The 24,674-nt window shown below is 38.5% G+C and overlaps 1 protein-coding gene across 3 annotated transcripts in view; it reads left to right on the top strand.

Annotated features, from left to right (window-relative positions):
• Positions 1 to 24,674, top strand: part of IL31RA (interleukin 31 receptor A) — a 69,206-nt gene that overhangs the window by 18,140 nt on the left and 26,392 nt on the right. The window contains exons 3-7 of one of the 3 annotated variants that reach the window (XM_082725995.1): positions 4,727 to 4,844; positions 8,157 to 8,338; positions 10,673 to 10,824; positions 16,031 to 16,196; positions 22,547 to 22,626. In XM_082725995.1, coding sequence (XP_082582121.1) covers positions 4,727 to 4,844; positions 8,157 to 8,338; positions 10,673 to 10,824; positions 16,031 to 16,196; positions 22,547 to 22,626 — 698 coding nt within the window. The remainder of the gene's footprint in view (positions 1 to 4,726; positions 4,845 to 8,156; positions 8,339 to 10,672; positions 10,825 to 16,030; positions 16,197 to 22,546; positions 22,627 to 24,674) is intronic. The other 2 variants (XM_082725997.1, XM_082725996.1) reach the window with 2 other exon arrangements.

The following is a 24,674-nucleotide window of genomic DNA, read 5'->3' as shown; positions in this document are numbered from 1 at the left end:
TTCATTTATCAGTTCCAGTAGTTTTTGGTGTAGTCTTAAGCATTCTCTATATATAATATCATGTCATCTGCAAATAGTGAAAGTTCTGCTTCTTCCTTACCAATTTGGATGTCTTTTATTTCTTTTTGTTGTCTGCTTGCTGTGGCTAGGACTTCCAGTACTATGTTGAATAAAAGTGGTAAGAGTGGACATCCTTGTCTTGTTCCTGATCTTGGGGGAAATGGTTTCAGTTTTTTCCCATTACTCTGATGTTGGCTGTGGGTTTTTCTTTCTTTCTTTCTTTCTTTCTTTTTTTTTTTTTAAGATTTTTAAAATTTATTTGAGAGAGACGGAAAGCAAGCACAAGCAGGCAGAGGGGCAGAGAGAGTGGGAAAAGGAGGCTCCCTGCTGAACAGATAGCCTGACCTGGGGCTGGATCCTAGGACCCTGGGATCATGACCTGAGCAGAAGGCAGACATTTAACCAACTGAGCCACCCAGGCACCCCAGCTGTGGGTTTTTCATATAAGGCCTTTGTTATATTGAGGTATGCTCCCTCTATCCCTATTTTGTTGAGGGTTTTTTTTTTTTTTTTTTTTAATGAATGGGTTATACTTTGTTAAATGGTTTTTCTGCATCTATTGAAATGATCATATTTTTTTATCATTTGTTTTATAGGTGTGATATATCACACTGATTTATTTGAGAATATTAAACTACCCTTGCAACCCTGGAATAAATCCCACTTGACCACAGTGAACAATTTCTTTTAATGTATCATTAAAACACCAGTTTCCTAGTGTTTTGCTAAGGATTTTTGGATCTATATTCCTCAGAGATATTGGCTTGTAGTATTCTTTTTTGGTAGAGTCTTCATCTGGTTTTGGTATCAGGATAACGCTGGCTTCATGGAATGAATTTAGAAATTTTCCTTCCTCTTTTATTTTTTGGAACAGTTTGCAAAAAATATATATTAAATCTTCTTTATATGTTTGGTAGAATTTGCCTGTGAAGCTGTCTGGTCCTGGACTTTTGTTTGTTGGGAATTTATTGAGTACTAACTCGATTTCCTTTCTACTAATGGATCTGTTCAGATTTTCTGTTTCTTCCTTTTTCAGTTTTGGTAGCTTTATATTTCTAGGAATTTATCCATTTCTTCTAGGTTGTCCATTTTGGGTCATGTAATTTTTCACAGCATTCTCTCACATTTGTTTGTCTTTCTGGTTGTTATTTCCCCTTTTATATTTGTGATTTTATTTAGTTGGGCCCTATCTCTCTCTTTTTAATGAGTCTGGCTAGAGGTTTATCAGTTTTTTTGATCTTTTCAAAGAACCAGCTCCTGGTCATTGATCTGTTCTATTGTTTTTTAGTTTCTACATCATTTATTTCTGTTCTAATCTTTATTATTTCTTTCCTCCTGCTGGTTTGTGGTTTTGTTTGTTCTTTTCTAGCTCCTGGTATAAGGTTAGGTTGTTTATTTGAGTCTTTTTTTTTCTTTTGCTTCTTGAAGTAAGCCTGTATTACTATAAACTTCCTCTTGAACCACTTTTGCCAAGTCTCAAAGATTTGAACCATTCTCTTTTCATTTTCATTTGTTTCTAGGGAATCTTTTTTTTTTTTTTTAAAGATTTTATTTATTTATTTGACAGACAGAGATCACAAGTAGGCAGAGAGGCAGAGAGAGAGAGAAGAGGAAGCAGGCTCCCTGCTGAGCAGAGAGCCCGATGCGGGACTCGATCCCGGGACCCCGAGATCATGACCTGAGCTGAAGGCAGCAGCTTAACCCACTGAGCCACCCAGGCGCCCCCCCCCCCCTTTTTTTTTAAGATTTCATTTATTTATTTGACAGAGAAATTACAAGTAGGCAGAGAGGTAAGCAGAGAGAGAGAGAGGGAAAGTAGTCTCCCTGCTGAGCAGAGAGCCCGATGCAGGACTTAATCCCAGGACCCTGAGATCATGACCCAAGTTGAAAGCAGTGGCTTAACCCACTGAGCCACCCAGGCGCCCCACCAGGGAATCTTTTATTTCTACTTTTGATTTCTTTTTTGATTCATTCATTGTTTAGTAGCATGTTGTTTAACCTCTGTGAATTTGTGGTCTTTCCAGATTTTTTCCTGTGGTTGACTTCTGGTTTCATAGTGTTGTGGTCAGAAAAAAATGAATGCTATCTATGATTTCAATCTTTTTGAATTTCTTGAGACTTGTCTTGTGGCCTAATATGTGAATGTTCCATGTGGGTCTCTGTGCCTCTTGGATCTGCAAAGGGCACTCTGTATCTCTTGGAAGTTTTCAGCTCTTATTTCTTCAGATAAATGTTTTACCCCCTCTCTTTTCTTCCTCTGGACTTCCTATAATGTGAGTGTTTTCATACTTGATTGAGTCACTGAGTTCCCTCAGACTGTTCTCAATTTTCATATCCCCCCCCCCCCTTCATTTGCTCAGTTAGGTTACTGTCTATTACCCTGTCTTCTAGGTCATTATTTCTCTGTTTCATCTAGCCTGCTACTGATTCTGTCAAGTGTATTTTTTATTTCATCTGTTGTGGTCTTTATCTCTGATTCGTTTTTATCTCTTTGTTAAGTGTCTTACTTATGTCCTCTATCCTTTTCTCCAGTCCAGTGAGTATCTTTATGATCATTCTTTAAGTTCTCTATCAGGCATATTACTTATGTCTGTTTTGCTTAGGTCTCTTGCTCTGGTTTGGTCCTATTCTTTCACTTGGATATATTTCTCTATTATCTCATTTTTTGGTAACTGTGTCTGTTTCATATGCAAGATAAGTCAGCTATGTCTCCTGCTGTTGAAGGTAATGACTTTAGGAAGACGAGATCCTGAAGTACCCTGCATTGCAATGTCCCCTGTTCCCCAGGACCTAGCCCTTCAAGGAGTTTCTCCTCTGGAGGTTGCATGTGTCTTATGTTCTTGTCTTTTTTTGCTTCAGTTCAATTGTCTATAGTGACTCTCTTTGCCTGTTGTGTGTAGTAGTTGGTTCCCCGCAGTTGTGGCTTGTATTTAAACAAGGTACACTCTGGTCTGCTTGCTAATTGAGACCTGGAGCTGCTGTTGGTACTGGCCAGCCTTAGTGGATCTGTAAAGGGCATGTGGGACGGTCTTGCCCTTTTAACAAAGCCTCAGGCTTTTGCAGAGCCTACCACCACCAAGACCTAGGCTTTGCAAAAGACACAGGTCAGGAGAGGCAATGCTGGTAAGGTTTGTATTGATCTTCTGTGGGAGGGCTCTGCATTGCTGGGGCTGAGGCAAGTGTGGCTGGACAAGGCAGATACATTGAAGCATGGGGTAGGGGCTCAGGGCAAGCAAGTTAAATAGGAAATGTGGGGAAAGTGCTGGTTCCCACAGATTGCTATGTGTTTATGCTGGGGGGCAGGGGTGGGAAATGGTGCGTACCAACTCCTTTGATGCTGGAGAAGTCTTTCTGAGATCCCTAGCTCTCCAAGACACTCCCAGTAATAAGTAAATCACTCTCCCTCTCATTTGCCACCAGTGATTTTCTGTCTTTCTTTTTTTAATAAGATTTTATTTGTTTATTTATTGTTTGTGTTTTTATAGAGTATGCAAGTCAGGGGAGGGGCTGAGGAAAAGGAGAGAGGGAATCTGAAGCAGACTCTGTGCTGAGTGCAGAGCCAGACACAGGGCTTGATCCTACAACTCTGGGATCATGACCTAAGCTGATATTAAGAGGCAGATACCCAACCAAATGATCCACACAGGAGCCCCTGCCACCCAGTGGTTTTCAAACTGCTGGTTCTCCACTGTATCTGCTCAGGCTTCTTGTCATGCTGTCTCTTTAAGGGTGAGGACTCCGCTTCCTAAGGCCCGCAGAGCTCTTCTAGAGCCAAACACCTTATTTTAAGAATTCCAGGCATCGAGTCCTACTGTTTGTAACTCACAACATCAGGCCCCTCTTGTTTTCAAAGTCAAATGTTATGGGGGTTTGTTTTCCCCATTTTAAGTGCCCAGTGTGATTGTCTGTTTCTTGCCTTCACTATACTCTCAGCTCCCTCCTGTTTGTGGATGGCCATGATCCCCTTAGGTCTCAAATCGCATCTCTGCCTTTTCTCTACCTTTGTTTGCGGGGTTTGTTCTTTTAGTCTTCAGTTCTTTTTCTGGAATATTCAAACTGATATGAATGTTACCTAGTAGTATCTGTGGAACGAGGTGAGGTTAGGGTCTTCCTACTCTGCCGTCTTCCCGGCAGCACAAGATAGAAAATCTGACTGCACTGATGACTAATGGGTGCTTCAAGGATGGGGGCAGCTGTAGGGGCACCTGGGTGGCTCAGTCAGTTAAGCATCTGCTCATAAGGTTGAAGTGTGGCATAGTTGAACATTTTGTGTTTTTCTCTTTTCCACATACCATCCACTGCCCAGTTACCCAGACTGGTTCCATTATTTGATGCTTTACTTAGTATTTTACTAACACTTTATATTTGCCTGGCATTTTAAAGATTTTTGCTTCTCAAATGTCGCTTTTGATTAAGAATGTAAAAAGTGTTTTTTTAAAGGTATAAATGTAGTTCTTCAAGGGGAATAATTGAAGAAAGGGAGTTAGATTCTTTCCTTGGCCATGAATGGGAGAATCTATTGTATGTATCAACTAACCAAAAAAGACCAGCTTTTGACCTGCCTATTTTCATGAAATGATTGTGTTGGGTGTGTGTGTGTGTGTGTGTGTGTGTGTGTGTGTGTACTTATATATTTATGTATGTATGTATTTGTTTGTTTATCTAGTTCTGCCTGCTAAGCCTGAAAACATTTCGTGTGTCTTTTACTATGAGGAAAATTTTACTTGCACCTGGAGTCCAGAGAAAGAAGTCAGTTATACATGGTACAAAGTAAAGAGAACTTAGTAAGTATGGGAGCTTGTGTGCTATCAGTGGGAGTAAGGGAAGGAGGCAGAGGCTCCTGGGTCACTCATGATTCGAGTCACTTATGAAATGAAAGGTTTTCTTCATTACGGCTTCTGGTTGACCCCTATTTGTGTCCAGTGTCTAGGATGACATCTTGGCTGCTATAGCCATGTGACAGTATGGTCACAGTATGGCGGTGGGAGGGGGAAGATGTAGCTTCATGATTACCTCCTCCGAGAGGCACTGACTTGGCTGAGAGTGGTCACTAGTTATAAGCACAGTGAAAAAAATCTGTTTATTTACTGTATTCAGCTATATTTGTCCTCTTTCCAGAATGTGCCATAAAACTGTTCATTCTTCATGAACTCAGTTATAGTAAGTGGGGTTATAAACCCATAACTGGGAGACACATTTCTCTCAGTCTGCCACTAATTTGTTGTGTGACCCCTGTCAAACAATACTACACCAAGACAGTGATTCCCAAAATTTTCACTATCTCAAGCATCCCTTTTTATTCTAACCCTATTAGAATAAAAATTTGAAAATTTTTATCATAATCTTAGCCAAAAGCTAGATGTTTTAGTGACTATGGGCAGGGAATTTTTTGAAATTTTGAAAATAGCTCATGAAACACTTTATTTTCTTCATGTTCCCTAAGAATAAGGAAACCCATGTTAGGAAATATTGAAAGATGATCTTTAAACGTTTTCCATTTCAGAAAGAGAGCCTGTAATTCCAACTTTTTGTTTTGTTTTGTTTTGTTTTTAAATAAAAGATCTCATATATGTTCTTTTTTCCCCCCATTCCTTGAAAATTGGTAACTAGTGTTATCAGGGAAGTCTACTTCATGCTTTACAGTAGAAGAAAAGGAAAAAAGCAAACACTATTCTTTGCAGTACTCATGTATCCGTGTTCTATCTTGGAGATGATTTAAAATAGAGAGCAGGAAACTTTTCCTATGAAGGGACAGACAAGTAAATATTTTAGGCCTAGAGGAGACTGGATTTCTTTGAAACTACTGAAAACTACTATTGTTGCAGGAAAGCTGCCACAGACACAGTATGTAAACCAAGGGACCAGACTGTTCAATAAAACTTTATCTGTGAACACTGAAATTTGAATTTCATATAATTTTCACGCACCACAAAGTATTTTCCCCAACCACTTAAAAATGTAAAACGTATTCTTAGTCTCTGTGCCTTACGAGAAGAAGAGATGGGCTGTATTTGGTCAGCAGGCCTAGTTTGCTAAGCCCTGGTTCTGAAGATCAGAGTGATAAAGGCCGACTAATCCATGGTCCAAGTGTCTTACCTTCTCTCAGACTTACTTGTTCGAGGCCCAGTGTTAAATAGAAAGTACCAGTAGAATGTAAATCTGAAAACCTCAATAAGTGTACTCCTATTTTTCTCTTAAGGAGTCATCCCCCCTCCTTCCATCACTCCCTATGGATTATCATTATTCTCACCCGTTGGTCCTGTAGAAGTAGGAAATACCTGAGTGTACTTTTTTTTTCTTTCTTCTTCAGATTTTATTTATTCATTTAAGAAAGAGACAGGGAGAACATGGGCAGGGGAAGGGCAAGGTAGAGGCAGAGGTGGGAAGGAAAGGGGCAAGCACACTCCCTGTTGAGCGGGGAGCTCAACATTGGGCTCTGTCCCAGGAGCCTGAGATCTTGACCTGAGCTGAAGTCAGATGGTGCCTCACACCAGGGTGTTCTCAGGTCTGTATACACCCCTGTAGTTGGCCCCAGGCCTGCTGGGCTCTCCAGGACTCCCAGACCGGTTTGTAGTTTTGTAATTTTATCACTAAGAATATCTCTTCCAGGTAGAAAGGGAGCATTTCTTGTGGAGGGTCAACCCTGAGAATAGATGGTGGTGGGTCTTTGGTATGAACAAAATGTACTGATGCTCAGAAATGATAGGAATGGATTTTTCCTTGAGAAAGAATAAGGAGACTTGGGATGCCTTCAGGGAGGGAGTGACTTTTGAACTGAGGTATGAAAGAGCCCTTGAGATGCAGAAAGGGAAGAAAGGTTATTTCTTAGAGGTTACAGCATTAATAAAGGCAAATATATTCAGCTACAGTGATAGTACTCATAACAATGATAGTAACATTTCATTGTTAGACCCAGTGGCTGATATTTTAAAAGAACTTTATGCATATGAGCCCATTTCATCCTCATAACAGTGCTATGTCATAGGTACAATACTACTTTCATTTTAGAGATGAGAAAACTCAGGCACAGAGAGGTTAGGAAACTTACCCAAGGCACAGAATTCAAACCTGGTTGGCTTCCAGAGCTTGTGCTTGGAACCATGACCCAACAGTACTCTGGAGGCTGTTTTTGCACTGCTCAACAATAGCAGAAAGCCTTTAAAGTCTTTTCTACTTTCAAAATTCCATGCTTCTGTACATTTAAGCTTTGCTCCATTGCGCCCAGCCCCACCGAACATTGGCATCTTGCAAAGTAGGATGTTCCCTGCCTATTTCATCTCTTATATCATCATCCCCCAGCCATGGGGACTAGGGCTGTATCCACCCATTGGATTCCTACCAATCTTTGTACTTATCTTCATTAAGTTATAGCTTGGTAGGATTTAAGTTATCTTTATGCCCAGGAAAAAAAAATTTAATGAGTTTTCTGAAAATAATGTATGGCAGTGATAAAAATTCTATCTGAAAAATATAAAGAGTGTAAAAAAAATCACTTGAAATTCCACCACCAGAGGTAAAATTTTAACATTTTGATGAATACTTTTCAGACACCTCTGAGAATGGTTATATAAATATATAAGTTTATATAAATGTGATTATTATGTACATAATACACATCTTTTTTTTTCCTTTCACCACCAATAGGAGTATGGGCATCTTTCCATATCAGTAACTTGATTTATTAAAAACTATTTTAATTCTATTTATGTATCTATCATAGTTTATTTAACAAATCCTCTTTGATTTTATTTTTCTTTTAAGGATAATTTCTCAAGGCTAGAATTGGGTGTTTTCAGGATCCTAGTCAGTATTCCTTACCAATAGGAAATGTATTACAAGCATAGATTTTGCTGGACTTACAGAGTTCCAAGGAAGTCTCTATGGCTCATAACATCTCAGGCAAGAAACGGGTAACTTTGATCTCTCCTGGAAGAGATGAGGAAGGAATTTGGAGAAAGGAGCATCATATTTGAGATGATATAGTCCTCAAGAGAAACCCAGAGTGAAACTAATAAACACATGCTTAATATATTAAGTATGGCTTTGTTTCCAAACTACTGTACTAAACTCATGTTGAATTGGTTTTTCCTTCAAAGCTCTTATGGATACAAAAGTGATATTTGCCCAACTGATAATTCTACAAGGGGAAATCATGCTTCTTGCTCCTTTTTTCCTCCAACAATAACAAACCCAGATAATTACACCATTCAAGTGGAAGCTCAAAATGCAGATGGTATAATTAATTCTGATATAACACATTGGAACTTAGATACCATAAGTAAGTATCATTTTTTATTCCTATATGCTCTATTATTAAAAGATAACACCTCCCCTCTTTTTCTCAGAAGAGATGTAAACATAAAAGTAAACTCAAAGCTCAAGGAGATAGTAGGTATACCAAGGGTTATGGATATGTATGAGGGTTCCTTTCTCTCCACGTCCTCACTAATGCTTGATATTTCCTGTCTTTTTGATACTAGTCATTCTCACTGGTATGAGGTGATATCTCTTTGTGGTTTTGATTTGCATTTCTCCAATTATGAGTGATGTTGTGCATCTTTGCATGTATCTTTTGGTCTTCTTTTTATCTTTGGAAAATGTCTATTCAGGTCTTCTGCCCATTTTTAAATTCAAATTATGTGTGTTTTTTTGGTTTTGAGTTGTATGAGTTCTTTATATGTTTTGCATATTGGTCCGTAATTGGATATATCATTTGCAAATAAATGTCTTTACCCATTCAGTAAATTACCTTTTCATTTTGTTGATGATTTTCTTCACTGTGCAAAAGCTTTTTATTTTGATGAAGTCCAATAGTTTGTTTGTTTTTGCTTTTATTTCCCTTGCCTGAAGAGACGTATCTAGAAAAATGTTGCTAAGGCCAATGTCCAAGAGATTGCTTTGTTTTCTTTAGGAGTTTTATGGTTTCAGGTCTCACATTTAAGTCTTTAACCCATGTTGATTTTATTTTTATACACGGTGTGAGAAAATGGTCCAGTTTCATTCTTTTGCATGTAGCTATCTAGTTTTCCCAGCCATTTATTGAAGAGACTGTCTTTTCCCCATTGTATATTCTTGCCTTTTTTGTTATATATTAATCGATGATATAAGTTTGTGTTTCTTTCTGGATTCTCTATTCTGTTCCACTGATCTATGTATCTGTTTTTATGCCTGTGCTATATTGTTTTGATTACTATAGTGTGAAGTCTTGGATTATGATACCTTTAGCTTTATTCTTGTTTTTTCAAGATTGATTTGGTTATTTGGGGTCTTTTGTGGTTCCATACATATTTTAGTATTTTTTTTCTAGTTCTGTGAAAAGTGTTGTTGTTATTTTGATAAGGATTGCATTGAATCTGTATTTTGTTTTGGGTAGTATGGGCATTTAGAACATTATAATTCGTCCAATCCATGAGCATGATATATCTTTTCAGTTGTTAGTCTTGTCTTCAATTTCTTTTATCAGTGTCTTATAGTTTTCAGAATACAGGTCTTTCATTTCTTTGTTTATATGTATTCCTAGGCATTTTATTCTTTTTGATGCAATTGCAAGGGGGATTGTTTTCTTAATTTGTCTTTCTCCTACTTCATTACTAATGTATAGAAGTGCAACAGATTTCCGTATATTAATTTTATATCCTCCAATCTTGTTAAAATCATTGTTTTTAGAATTTCTAATGCAAGAGGATATATGCTGATTGAATAGTCTTATTTAAGAAGACAACGGTTTTATTTAACATAATATTAATTTTGGTTAAAAAATACACAAATACTTATATAGAAAAAAGCCTGGAAATACACCAGAACGTTACAGTGGCTCTGGTTTATGGCATTATGGAGGATTTATTTAAATTTTTCTTATTTTTTTTAAGGGTTTATTTATTTATTTGATAGGAAGAAACACAGCAATAGAGGGAACACAAGCAGAGGGTATGGAAGAGGGAGAAGCAGGCTTCCTGCTAAGCAGGGAGTCCAATGCAGGGCTTGTTCACAGGAACCTGGGATCATGACCTGAGCTGAAGGCAGATGTTTAACGACTAAGCCACCCAGGCACCCCTAATTTAAACTTTTTCTTTTATTTTTCCATATTAAAAAAAAAAATTGGCAATTTTTTGCCATGCTACTTTTAAAACCAGAAAAATATTATGTATTTTGAAAGAGAAAGATTTTGAGTGATAATGTTTGTAACATTCAAGGGAAGTGAGAGATGCTTTCTACTGGACACTTTTGGGGGTTGAACAAAGAGAGGTTGAAGGAAGTGGAGATAAGGGAAACAGCCCATTTTCTAGTTGTGTGATCTCTTCTTTTGACCTCCTTTCTTCTTGGCATAAGATCTGAACGAATCAGTAAAAGGTGCATTTGCAGAAAAGTCACAGAAATATATCTTCTCCTCACTGGCCATTGTTTTTTTGGTGGTGGGGGAGGGGTGGGATAAACAGGCGTGGCACCATTCCTTTTGCCCTGCCTTCCCAACGCCATCTGCATATAGGCAGTTACGAAATATGCATTATCATTTCCTTTCTAGTTTTCTTTTTTTCAGTTTTAGATGGATGTTACTAGCATTTTCTGATCTTCTTGCATATATGAGAAAATTTATGATGATTTTTATTTTCAGTGAAAATTGAACCACCTGAGATTTTCAGTGTGCAATCAGTTTTGGGCATCAAACGAATGCTTCAAATAAAATGGATAAGGCCTGTGTTGGCTCCTCTTTCATCTACTTTAAAATATACTCTTCGATTCAGAACAGTAAATAGTGCCCGCTGGGTAAGTTATGCCATTATGATGTTTCTATTAGAGGGCCCAGAGAAGAACATTATTGATAGCCTTTTTTTGACCTGGAATCATTTCTCCCCCCATTTTCTACCTTAAAAATGGAAGACAGACAGTGGATACTTTTCATCCCAGTTTCCCTTTTCAGCCTTTTAGAATGTATAAGTGTTTCACTGTAGGCATCTTGCATTCTGAGCACACTTTAATAAGCATCACTTATTAAAAAGTTAGAAATTTACTTTTGCATTCTGCTCTGATTTATGTCTAGATGTGTTGGTGGCCAGAGATTCTATAGCTTGGCCATTTCCTGTTTTATTTTTTTGAACTTTTATAAAATTGTGATATATGACATATTTAGAAAAGTGAACAAAACCTAAATATTACATTTAATAAATTATTATTAAGTAAGCCCTTATGTTAAAAACCAGTGAGGTCCCCAAAAGCATGCCAAGGTCCCCGGCCGTCCTTTCCTGAAGATAATTGCCATATGTCCCTAGAGCTTTTATTTTGATTTTTCATGGTAAATACTTCTTCACTTTTTCTTATGGATTGGCCATTTAAACCTGCATCCCCAAATAGTTTGAGACATTACATAATGGGAATCCATATATTTTGTGTTTTGTAAATATTTGGCTTCTTTCAATATTGTGCTTTTAAGATTCATCCATGTTATATAATCCTGGAGTTTATATATTTATATATTTTCATTGTTGTGTAGTACTCCATTATATAAACACAGAAGAATCATGGCTTTAATTTGCATTTACCTGACTTTTAATGAGCTCATTTACCTTCTCAGGTGTTTATTGGCTATTTGGAGTCCTTCTTTGTGAAATGTTGATTTAAGTTTTTGCACGTTTTTTTTCTTCTAGTGGGTGGTCTGAGTTTTAAATTGACTTGTAGGAGTTTCTTATATATTTTTTCTTTTTTAAAAAATTTTTTATTTTATAAACATATATTTTTATCCCCCAGGGTACAGGTCTGTGAATCGCCAGGTTTACACACTTCACAGCACTCACCGTAGCACATACCCTTCCCAATGTCCATAACCCCACCCCCCTTCTTCCAACCCCCCCCCCCAGCAACCCTCAGTTTGTTTTGTGAGATTAAGAGTCATTTACAGTTTGTCTCCCTCCCAATCTTCTTATATATTTTATTTATGGGTTTTTTGTTTGTTATGTTGTTGCAAACACTTCTGACTAATGGTTTGCCTTTTAACTCTTCTAATGGTTATTTTGAAGCAGAACTTCTTAATTTTAATATTATCAAATTTTCTCAATCTTTTCTTTTATCCATAAAGTCTTATATCTTAAATCGTTTCTAACCTCAAAGTTTAAAGGGTATTCCCATATCTCCATCAATGAAACCTGAAATTATATCAAGTTTGTTTTTGTAACCACTAAATATTATTGACTCTTAATTATCTCCTAGCCAGTTAAATCAGTTTAATCTTCACGACTTTCCCCCCACACAAGATTTTCTAGGAAAACACATGTCTACTATCTTATAACTTGTTTATTAAGGTAAGTGTAGGTGTTTTATTTATTCTTGTTGTATTTCTTCATGTTGGTTATACCCATCATTTCAGCCAATTTAGAGTTTTTATTCTATCACCCAAAACATACATTTAACTTCGTACTTTCTAACTTTGTAATATCTTTGGCTTGGATCACTCTTATTTCTATATCTTTATCTGATAGTTAAGAAAAACAGATCTGTCAATCTGTGACTATGTCATAGTAGTCCTATGTTTTGCCACAGGGATAGAGACTACTCAGAGATAGCAACCACTTTTTCTTTGAGTGTGGCCATTTATCCAGGTTTCTGTGAATATACTTAATTACCACCATAATCATTCAGCCCATCTTTTTCCAACTTGTCCATGACACTATTGCTTGATTCTCCTTTGCTGGAATTCAAAGATACTTTATCTATTGCATTGTCTTTTAACCTAGAACCCTTTCAGAAAAGAAAGTTGGTTAAGTTTCACTTGTCTTGTATTTAACACAAGAGAAACAATGATGTCCACTCCTTTTCTCAGCATCCTTTCTATGCCAGCTCTGGAATCATTCTACTAGTACTTGACTACATGTAACATAAGACTTATTAATTTGTAGTTTTGGGAAACATACAAGGGAACTCTAGACAAGGCAATTCCTGGCAGAGCATAAACTCATCTTCCTTACATTACCATAAACTCATCTTCCTTACATTACATGTTATAGTCTAAGTAAACATGAGGACTTGCTAGGGTGGTGTGCCCTTGGGTTTATTCTCTTTGTCTGAGCCCAGAGTCCTATGGCTGCTGAGATAGGATTCAACAGGAAAAATAAACCAAGATCTCTGTTCCTCTAGAAAATTACTGAGCCATGGACAACAACACTAAGTGAGATCAGCAGGTGTAAACTACCAGAGCATACAGCATCCTCTAGGACCCTTCTTTGGCAAACCCACCCACATCTGCACTCTTCTTTGCTTTATCCCTTCCAGTCCCTGAGATGAGAGGTCCTCTCTCCTGCTCTTGTGAAGGAAATGAGAGGGAAAATGGAATGTGTATTTAGTATCTTTCTCCTTTCAGTTTTCAGACAAAATCAGTTCTAAATGCAATTACACCAACCCAACTTTTCCATGGAAAAAGGTCCAAATGCTTAACCCTCCAAGACCTGCTGCTTATCAATTCCTCCAACCTCATCATTATCCTGTCCTTGATTCTCTAGTAGTTCTAAATTGCTAGCTTCCCTTATGTCATGTTGTTTCACTATTCTGTCTCATTTTTGCACCTCTCACCCTTTCCCAAACTTTGCTGAATCTGTTCATGCTTCATAACTCAGTTCTGACAGATTTCCTCCTGAGAACCTGAGCTAGGTGCTCCTCCTCTGTCACTGCACTTAACCCTCAGCACAGTCATTTAAAGTTATCTCTCTGTGCATTAGACTGTGAAAAAAAAAAAAAAACCCATATGGCCATATAGCAAGACTTACATTTGTATGATGCTATATGGGTTGCAAAGCACTTTCTTATACTCCAGACTATTTAATACTTACATTTATCTTGTCAATGAGGCATCACTATTTTTCCTTTTACAGATTAGGAAATTGTGATGTAGAGAGCTTAAATCACCTGTCCAAGACTACAAGTTTTGTAGGTTGCAAACCCGAGCCCAGGTTATCTGACCCTAGGTTGTCACTCATTTGACCATATTTTAGCAACCTCCAGACCATCTTCCTGTTGCCTGTTCTAAGGAGCTTCTGCCCGTATAAGTCCCAGCCATATAAGCACTCTGCCAAAGATCTCAAGACTGTTTTGAGAGTTTGATTTAGGCTTAGGCTTTGTACCAACACTTTTGACTCATCTTTTAAAACATAAACACTTTAGGCAAGCTAGGATTTGGCACAAAGTACAGATTGTTAGAAACAAACCTGATGAAGTTAATTAGTGTTTTATTAGGAGCCCATTGTCTGTGTTGAGCTGGGAAAGTTTTAGTTAAGCCCATATAAGGAGGATCAGTTTGTTCTGGACCCTGTAAGGACCAAATGCACTTGCCCAGACAAAAAAGCCAAACTAAAAAAAGCCTTCCAGGCAGGCACACTGAAAGACTGAGAAGAATTTCTTTCTTTCTTTCTTTCTCTCTCGCTTTCTCTCTTTCTTTCTTTCTTTCTTTCTTTCTTTTTTTTTTTTTTTTTTTTTTTTGCTTTAGCAGTATGGCTGAAAAGAACATTCTTACATAGTTACATTAGACAGAGCTTTCTGAGAGTGAATGCGAGGACCCCCAACACACAAGCCAAGCATGTGCTTAAGGAGGCTAGTAAAGCAGGAAGAAAACTTCAAAAGATCGTTTTAAAAGAATATTATTATTTAAAAGAGCATAAAAGGAAAACAGAACTTTATTAGACTTCCTTGTACTTACTTTGTAGATGAGTATGGTTTTCATTTTGATTCATGTATGGAAGTCACCATGTGGTTGCCTTTCTCCCAAAGATCTTAATCTGGTTTCTCCTGGGCCCTATAACTAGGCTTAAGCTGCAGAGGCTACTCTCCTGGAGAGGATGGGTTGTCCCAGTGACCCTGTTCTGCCATTGCAACATTTCCAGGGGTGACTGGAGGACGGAGCTCACGGAACTTTGGATTCAGCATGAAACGATCCTCACCTTTGGCTCCTACATCCTTTTCCCAGCACCATCTTACTAGGCTGGGAGCTCACAAGTGTCCATTTGCAGCTGGGATGCTCAGCTTTTTGCCACATATACACTTTGTCATTTTGCCCAGTGTCCTTTAGGCCTAACACCTATCATTCTATACTTATTTCACAGCTGTTATATACATATTAATTAATTCATTCATTCATTCATTAATTCAATATGAGTTAATATAATCCAACAGCTGAAAGTTCTTATTGCAGCAACAGTGATCATGCTCAAAAACAAGTCTCTGAATTTTTAGTTTCCCTTGGAAAATTGGATTCAGAAGGGACTTTAGAGACTATATACAGCAATGTGTTCATTTTACTAGTGAAGATACTGAGGTCTAGAAAGGAGAAGTGATTTATTTACCTCTCTCTCCATACCACAAAAGAATGTCAAAATGAATGCATGCATCCAGGCTGCTGAGATCCTTGGCAGCCCTGCTGGTCACCCAAAGACCAACAATTTGCTGTGGAAAATTTAGGTAAAGGGAAAGGGTCTAGGAGGGATGAAATCTGTGTTCTGATCCCAGTTCTGCTCATAACAAACCCTGAGGTAATCCATGGTCACTTAACTTTTGAGGCCTTGTCCATGACCTGAGTTTGAACATGATGCCACTAAGGAAGGTCTCTGTTGCCTACTGTTATATAAGGCCTTATATCTAGGTGTTGGAGTCATCTTCTGTTTTGAAACTGAGACTGGGTTGCCTGGGTCCTAGGACTCCACCTTGTATTTTCCAGAACAACAAGACTACTCATTCACGTCCAGTCCAGGGGCAGGGATCTCTGCCTTCCAAGCACAGAGAGAGGAAATGGGGAGGGTGGTGGTTCGTGGGGTGACTCACATCTGCTCAGGCACAAATGATCCCCAGGCATGCGTGGAAGTTTATTTATGAAAATTATATTTTTTAAAACTCGAGGTACAGTGCTTCTAGTTCTGAAATGATTGGGGAATGGAGAAGAAAAATGGAAAGATAAAAGGGGTCTCCCATCTAGCTCAGGGTTATCTCTGTCTTTTAGATGGAAGTCAACTTCACCAAAGAAGATATCGATAGAGATGAGACCTACAACCTCACAGGGCTGCAGGCTTTTACGGAGTATGTTGTAGCTCTGCGATGTGCCCCAGCGGAGTCCATGTTCTGGAGTGCTTGGAGCCAAGAGAAAGTGGGAACAACTGAGGAAGAAGGCAAGCTGGTCCCTTGCAATTTCTTTTCTGCCTGGTCTGGTTTCGGGTGACCTGGGCCTAGCCTTATTGGGTTTCATCAAACTCTGTACTTGGGAATCATGGACTCTGGCAGTCTGTACATTCCCTCTTCACAGGGCACTCACTGTGCCCAGTTGAGCCCACACGGTAAGTCAGCCTTCCTCAGATGGCCTTAGTTAGCATCTTTTTGCCCCAAAGGCAAAAGAGCACATCTTTAATACTCTTAGAAACTTCTTATACTATATGTGAAGTGCTATAATATTATTTAAAGATATCCTATGAAAAATTAAAGCTATATATTGTAAACCTTGGAGCTACCACTTAAAGATAAATAAAGGTATAATTAATGAGGAAAAAAAAGTTAGGTTCTTAATGACAGTGAGGGAAAGATAAAGGAACCATACAACGAGTGAATGCTTGCTGTGAGTGAGGTTTGGTGTTCAGACTAATACTTTAACTCTGTGGAGTTGGCTAAAATCCCAGCTTGGCTATGGAGTGCTTTGGGCTAGATACCTATCTCTGAGCCTTACTTTTCTCATTATTTACTCCTCCTTTCCACAATAGAATACAATTTATAAAACTAAGTTAAATGTAGTACCTACTTTTTAGTGTTATTTAAAAAATTCAATGACATAATGTATTTAGCTTACAATAAACATTCAATAAATGCCAGGCTTCCTATTATTTTTTTGGCTTTCTATTTTTTTTTTTTTTTTTTGGCTTTCTATTATTTTTATTCAACCTTTTAGGAGCCCTATAAATGATGTGGAATCACCACACTTGGTGGTGAAGGAGCTGAGTTTCAGAAGTATTAGCCAATTGCTCAGGTCACTCAGCATGGGTTACTGTTCTTTGTAAATCAAGTCTTGCCCAGCACCTCCCCCTCAGCAGTAATAAATGTTTGATGAATGTATCAGTTTCCCACAGCCACTGTAACAAATTATCACAAATTTAATGACTGAAAACAACACAATTTTTTTTTTTAGGATTTTATTTATTTATTTGACAGAGAGAGATCACAAGTAGGCAGAGCGGCAGGCAGAGAGAGAGGGGGAAGCAGGCTCCCCTCCGAGCAGAGAGCCCGATGTGGGGCTCGATCCCAGGACCCTGAGATCATGACCTGAGCCGAAGGCAGAGGCTTTAACCCACTGAGCCACCCAGGCGCCCCAACAACACAATTTTTTTCTCTTACAGTTCTGGAATTCAGAAGTCCAAAACAGTTTCACTGGACTAAAGTCAAAGTGTTGGCAGGGTTGTAACCTTATAGAGACTCTGAGGGTAGAATATGTTTTTTTTACTGTTTCTAGCTTCTAGTGGTTGCCTGTGTTCCTTGGGGTTTGGCCTCTTCCCCCATCTACTAAACATATCACTCTTATCTCTGCGTCCATCATCATGTCACTTTTTTCTCCTCTTCTGTGTCAAATATCTTTGCTTCACTCTTATAAAGACCTTTGTGAAAACATTTAGGGCCCACCCGGATAATCCAGGATAATCTCCAGTTTATGATCCTAACTTAATCACATCTGCAAAGTCTCTTTGGCCATACAAGGTAACATTACCAATGGCAGGGATTAGGATTTAGATCTTTGGGATACATTTTTCAGCCTAACACGATGAATGAATGAATGAGTAGTTGAACACTTGGTATGTCCACACATCTTTTGTAATAGAAGAAATGTAAAATGTTCATCCTTCTAGCCTTCTGAAGCTTTACTCTCCCTGAATTTCCCCCAACCACACACCTGGCCATAATTTCAGTCATATTCTCTTAAATCTTATTCTGTTTTACAGCCAAGTACCATACAAGTTTCAGGTAACATTTGCAATCAATTTCTGTGCTCCCTAGTCCATTTGACAATAATTTATTCCTCTGAATCTTGCTTGAGTTTCCTATGAGACAAAGTTGGTACTAATAGGTGTTCAGCACATTTGCACATATGATCAGATGTCTGGAAATAATCCAGTATCTTCTGAATTTTGTAGCTCCCACTGGAGATGTTCATGTTAGTTCAGTCTACACTACCCATTGGTGGATGTGGTTATACAACATGGGTTCATACAGCACATGGGAAATTGGACTAGATGACGTCCTTTTCTTTCTTTCTTTCTTTCTTTTTTTTTTTTGAAATTCATTTATTTGAGAGGGATGTAGAAAGAATGTAAGCACAGAGAGAAAGCAAAAGGAGAAGCAGACTTCCCGCTGAGCAGAGAGCCTAATGTGGGGCTCCATCCTACGATCTTGAGATCATGACCTGAGCCAAAGGTAGAGGATTAACAAACTAAGCCACCCAGGCACCCCAGCCTAGATAATTTCTAAAGGCTCTTCTCACCCAGAGATTCCATTCATCTATGCCACTCAGGCATCTAGTTTTCTATGCCAGGCTCTAGAAGTCCAAGAAAAAAAAATCACAGAAAATTCCAAATCTTTATGTCTAAGTACTCAGAACAGTACCTTACAAATGGTAAGGGCTATATAAATTTTACATCAATAGAAATGCAGACATGATAAAAGAAAACTACTCAGTTTGTGGATCTCATGTAATTTTTTATTAAAATTACATACAATATTTGGGAACACATTTACATTCTATAGACATCACCTCAAAGTGTCTAATGAACACAAATATAATCATTTACAAATACTAAACAGCACATAAATTACACAGAAAAAATAAATAAATAAAGTGGCCCATTGGTTATGATCTGTAGGAGTAGAGAGTTGTCTGTCTTAACTGAGCCCTCCCTTTTAAAGGATCAGAAGGCAATACATGTAGTATTGTTGAGTGATGCGTCCTCTGCCTTAGCTACACCTTCTAGCAGATGGTCTAGGAGATTAGGTTCTACTTCAGGTATAACCCTGTTTTGCACTGCCCTTCTGCCACCCTATAGCTGGTGGTCTTCTCTCCAGTGGCCTCCTGGTGCCATTGTGATTCTGGATCTTCTGTTAGCTCATGACAGCCCAGCCACTTCCTCATGTCAGTTTCTGTTTCATCCATTTATTTTGCTGCCAGAAACAAGATTTACAGTTTCAGCTGATTTGTTATTTTGGCTAGTTGGGCTAGAATTCATTAGCAGTGCCCTAGATGCTGGTGTCGTCTGTGCCTGGGGCTGATGAAATCAACCACTTATTTATCAAAGGCACCGCTGTAGAACTTTTGCTTTTGTTTCTCTTCATTTTTTTCAGGATCCCAGAGAAAACTGATGAAGAAGCACCCCATTGGCCCCCAGCAAATCCTAATTTCCCATTTTCTAATTCATAAACAATTTGTTTCCCTATTTCACAGTGGAACGCCAGTTATTTAATATACCCCACCTCAAACCATTTCTAATTGCTTGAAATTTTCTCTTCTAAGTAAAATATGAAATATTATTTATTTTCATTTGGATTTTAATAGATTGATTATTAGGATGATTTATCCACATTTAAGCATATAAGGACACAGATGTAATTACATCCTGATATTCTGATCCTGGCTTTATTACCTAAAATCTTGTAACACTGAAACATACATCTCTGTGTTTCAGAAATGGTGATGATATTACTACCATGCTTAATTATAAGGGTGTGGCAATTAAATGAGGCAAATCAGGTAAAATGCTTAGTATAGTGACACTTGGCTAAAAGTTAACTGTTCTTATTAATTGGTCTTCAGCAAAGCACCAGGGCATGTCTGACGTGTCTGACTGGTGGTAGTTGTGGATATTCCCAGACTGTAATGGAAGCAACATAGCATCAAATTGTTGCTAACGTGTTCAAAGAATTGATGCCTTTGAATATGTAGATATTTTGATGGATTTGGAAAAATTTAATTTTGCTCTTACAAACACACTGAATTATTACTTTTCTAACTTTGATTATACTGCAAAGCCATTACTAGCTCATGGTTAATGGAAATTTCTGTTCATTGTAGAAGATTTACATGCAACTCGGGCGATGGTTTTACTAAAAGCTGCATCTGTGGGAAGCTGATAATGGGAAGATGGTTCCTCTTTGGCCTTTATCTGCAGGAAATAGGGGCCTCAGTGAAAAAAGAAAACACTTGATTAAATTCATTTACCATCACCATCTATTACAACTAGATGACTGCCTATGGGTAAATCCAAGGAGAATTTCGCTTGTATTTCTAGCCAAGTCCTTGCAATGATTGATTATCTAATAATTAGTTTATTTTATCTCTGTCCTTCAGATGAATATTTGGGGCTGGATTATAATACACACTTCACCTTTAGATTTGTTAGCTTCTTACTGTCAGTGCTATTATCCCTGAGTCTGACTGAACATAACTGGAATAGAAGTGAGAGATGCAAGTGAGAGATGGAGTGATAATCCTTCCAATTCCATGGGTCACCTGTGAAGTCTCGTGATCTTGGGCACTTGTGCTAGAGCTTTCTGCCCGGAGGAACTCTGTATTCACATCTCATTGGCTTGTAGACAGGTTGAAACCAGCTTCTTGTTCTCTGAGAAAATTGAGTACAGGTTGTCTGGCTTCTGATTCTTTATTGAAGAGTCGATTTGAAGAAATTGATATTAAAGAATATTGATTTCTTTGGGAAATCAGATAACTTCTGACAGAGCTTGTAAGACAGTAAGACAGTTATCTCAGTGGGGCACAAATGAACTCAAGTTTTTAAAGTTTAAATAGTTTTGATTTCCTGATATGCTTCTTTTTTTTTTTTTTAAGATTTTATTTATTTGTCAGAGAGAGAGAGAGAGGGAGAGAGAGTGAGCACAGGTAGACAGAATGGCAGGCAGAGGCAGAGGGAGAAGCAGGCTCCCTGCCGAGCAAGGAGCCCAATGTGGGACTCGATCCCAGGACGCTGGGATCATGACCTGAGCCGAAGGCAGCTGCTTAACCAACTGAGCCACCCAGGCGTCCCTCCTGATATGCTTCTTACATAGAATTAGATCTCATCAAGATCAGGGCCTACCAATTAGACTGTTTTACTCACTCCCAGTTCTGCAAGTAGTTGTAGAAATGTGACTCTCCATTGATGACAAAACAGGTTATTGACTTACTTGACCTTTGGCTCATTTTTCTACATTATGAAGTTGTTTTCATTTGGAGTTCAGTAATTTCATCCTAAGACACCTAGTCACCCAAAGTGTGACTGCACATACCTGAAAACAGTCTGTTAGTACTAAAGCAGTTTAGTTCTTGGCCTGAGTGGTTGACTCCATTCTCTGCAGACCTACTTACATTATCTTTAGCCATGTGATTTCCTCAAAAAAAATATTCAGAGTTCATTAACTGCATCTTCAATTAGAGACATTTCTTTTTCCAAATTACAGGCCACTAGCCTTCTGGACAGTTCTTTAGAATTATCTGCTTTCTTCTCCTGGTTAACATGTGTAAGTCATTCTTAAACTAGAAACTCAGGATTTTGAAATTATCCCTGTCTGATCAGATCTTCGGAAGCTAACACACTTGAACTATATTGTCTTGGATTATATTATTCACGGAAGAACTGTGTGAATCAGGTATAACATTATGCCCTTACATTTTATAGAACAGAAATATGAAAAAAGTACATATGTCATATTTCTCTATTTTGCTCAGCTGTGATTGCAGACATTGGCCTTTATGTTTCCCATTGTCTTTTTAAGAGGATCCTCATGATAAATTCCATTAATTAATTCATTCCCCTAGTCAGCCATTTGCTCCGTCATATGACTGTTTTTTATCAGGCTATGAGAAACAAGCAATTCAATATGAACCTTTTTTGCTTTTTCTGCCACAAAGATCAGCATCAAGCTGATCTTTAAAGCTCAGGTAATGACCTATGGCCTAGCAAAGATTATTTCTCTGCTCCTTTCTTCTTTAATTCTTTGTTATATTTTATAACATCTTAACATTTTGGGGAGTAGGTCTTACTCTCTCTTTCTTCCTCTCCCTTCCCCAACCTGAAATGGTATAGATAATATCTCTATCTATGTATCTATCTCCCTATTAGTTATCTGTGTCATTCCCAGCTTTAGTGTTTATAGATATTATATCTTAGAGGGCATGAGATGTTACATTTCAATCCAGATTTCAGTTATAAATTATATTATAGTACTTCCTATTGTACTTTTTAAACTTACATTAAGCCATTGGATCTAAGAGCAGTTTTAATTTTTACTTTTGGTTGATGTGAATCCTTTGGTCACAAAATGAAGACATTGTGGATTGTTGTAGTACGGCCATTCCTCCACTGACCGCTTTATTCCTCCGGGCTTCCTCCAGCAAACCCTTCCCAACTGCATTTCTAATAGTCCACCCAGCTAATTTCAGCAAATTCTGTTTCAGGTCCCTTCTGTCTTATGTTGAGCACCTCACTCTGTTTCCTTACAGCTCCCTATGGCCTGGATCTGTGGAGAGTCCTGAGACCAGCCAAGGTCAATGGAAGAAGGCCAGTGCAGTTGATGTGGAAGGTGACCACCTTACAGTTTTGTTGTTGTTGTTGTTTTGTTTCTGTTTAAAACCATTGGTTTTTTACACCTCCAGTAACTGTAATTCTTGAAATTTTACCATCTGTGTTTCCTTCCCTAGAGGCTTTATAATGCCCCAAATCTCACTGTGGTTTCACAGTTCACAAAGCCTCATAGGTCATCTTATAGTTGGCCTAAATACACCTTACAGACCCTGCCCCCTCTCTTCTTTGGTCTGAACATTAACATTTAAGACAGGTACAAAGTGCAAGTGCATCTTGACCTTCTGGGGAACTACCCCCACACCTCCCCCCCATTCCCCACTGACCCAGGCTGGCTGTAATATTGTATAACACCTACCCCTACATGGGAGAAAAGCACTGACTTGGGGTCAGTTCACTAATGTGGCCTTGGGTCATTGAAAACATACATTGCTCATGTGTCCCTTTGAGTACTAGTATAGTGGGATATAAGGCCAGAACATGAGTCAAATGATCCTTTCTTGGATGGAGGCCTGGGATTGAGGAACAAAGGAGAAAGTGTGGACATCATGTGGAGAGACAGAGAAAAGAGAAGAGAAGGTTAGACAAAGGACAAAAAAGGAGGGGAAGAGGGAATAAACAGGAAAAGAGAAGGGCAAATATGAGGGGGGAAAACCCATCCAGGAACCAGGAGAAAAAGATGGGGGAGCTGTGGAGGGGAGAAGAAGGGGAGGAGAGCAGCGAGATGTCAGAACTCTTCAGTAGTGTCCCGAGTTCTCCGGGAACACTCATATTATTTCATGCTTGCTAAAGTCCAGGCAAGTTTAAAATCCTTCTGAAAATGGAAAAATCACTTTCTTTACCGATGATATTCTAATTCCAGTTATGCCTTCTGCTTTTCTCCACTCCCTTCATACCTTAGGACTTTGGGGCCCCCCCAAGTTGTAGAGGCAGCAGGCCAGGGAGAGCACAGCCAGGTGTACTGGCCTTTGTAAATCAAGATTGTGTGACTCCCATTTTGTGGTTTCTTTCTCACTGATTAAGTATGAACAAATCATTCAGTCAGTATATTTTGGGGGAAGGAAAGCAAACAATGGCACATATCCGCATATGGTCAGCCACAGAGTTTTGGGTCAATTAGGCCAACATGTGAATGTGAAGTTCGTGAAATGGACTTGAGTTCCCTCCTCTTTCTTTCCCTCACCTGAAGACTGGTCCTTTTTTTTTTTTTTTTTTTTTTTGCCTCAGTAGGAGAGGTTTCTAAGAATTAAGTTTGGTTTAAAAGATTGGACTAAAACTGAATAATGCACTGAATAATAATGCATTGAATAATGCACTGATTGCACAGCTCTGTGAATATACTAAAAAAAAAAAAATCCCTTAATTGTATGCCTTAAAGTAGTGAATTTTATGGTATCAGAATTACATCTCAATAAAGCTGTTGTTTATAAAAGAAAATGCATTGTCCTAAGGGGTAAAAACCTCCCAGTCATTAGGAAGTTTCTGTCAATTCCTGAAATGGAAAGGCAGTGGGACAAAGTGACTCAGCAAGGTGATCACTAGGCAAAAACATATGGTTAGTAGGTTCAGGTTCAAGGCTGAAGAGAAGAGTCTGGCTTGGAATCTCTGGGGTCCCCTGAGGCTTCTCACCACAGGTTTAGGACTGGTAGGACAACCCTGAATGTTTTAGGCCTCTTAGCTGGGATATCCAGTATGGCTGGTCCAGGGAAGCTAGCTCTCTTCTCAAAGGAGGCGACATGCTGCTTTTTATGTCGCAGCACAGGTACTTTCCAACCCTTGGAAGCTTCCAGAGAAGAGATGACCCAAGGCCAGAACAAAATAGGGATTCTTGGAGGGACTGTCTCACATTTTTAGCTTATACTGTCCTGTCCTGTTCCTGTGGGAGGGAAAGAAAGATAAGCATCAAAATGACTTGCTTACATTGGCTTGCACTTTCTCCTAGTTAAACCTCATGGAATTACACTTCTGTTAAGGGTTGATACCAAGGGACCATTTATCAAAGCTCTTTTGGCCCTTGAAGGATTCATGTTACAGCACAGGGTGTATTAT

Source organism: Mustela nivalis (genome assembly GCF_964662115.1).
Source record: "Mustela nivalis genome assembly, chromosome: 3".
Lineage (NCBI taxonomy): Eukaryota > Metazoa > Chordata > Mammalia > Carnivora > Mustelidae > Mustela > Mustela nivalis.
The sequence above is the reverse complement of the archived record's forward strand: the minus strand, read 5'-3'. Positions and strand labels throughout refer to the sequence as shown.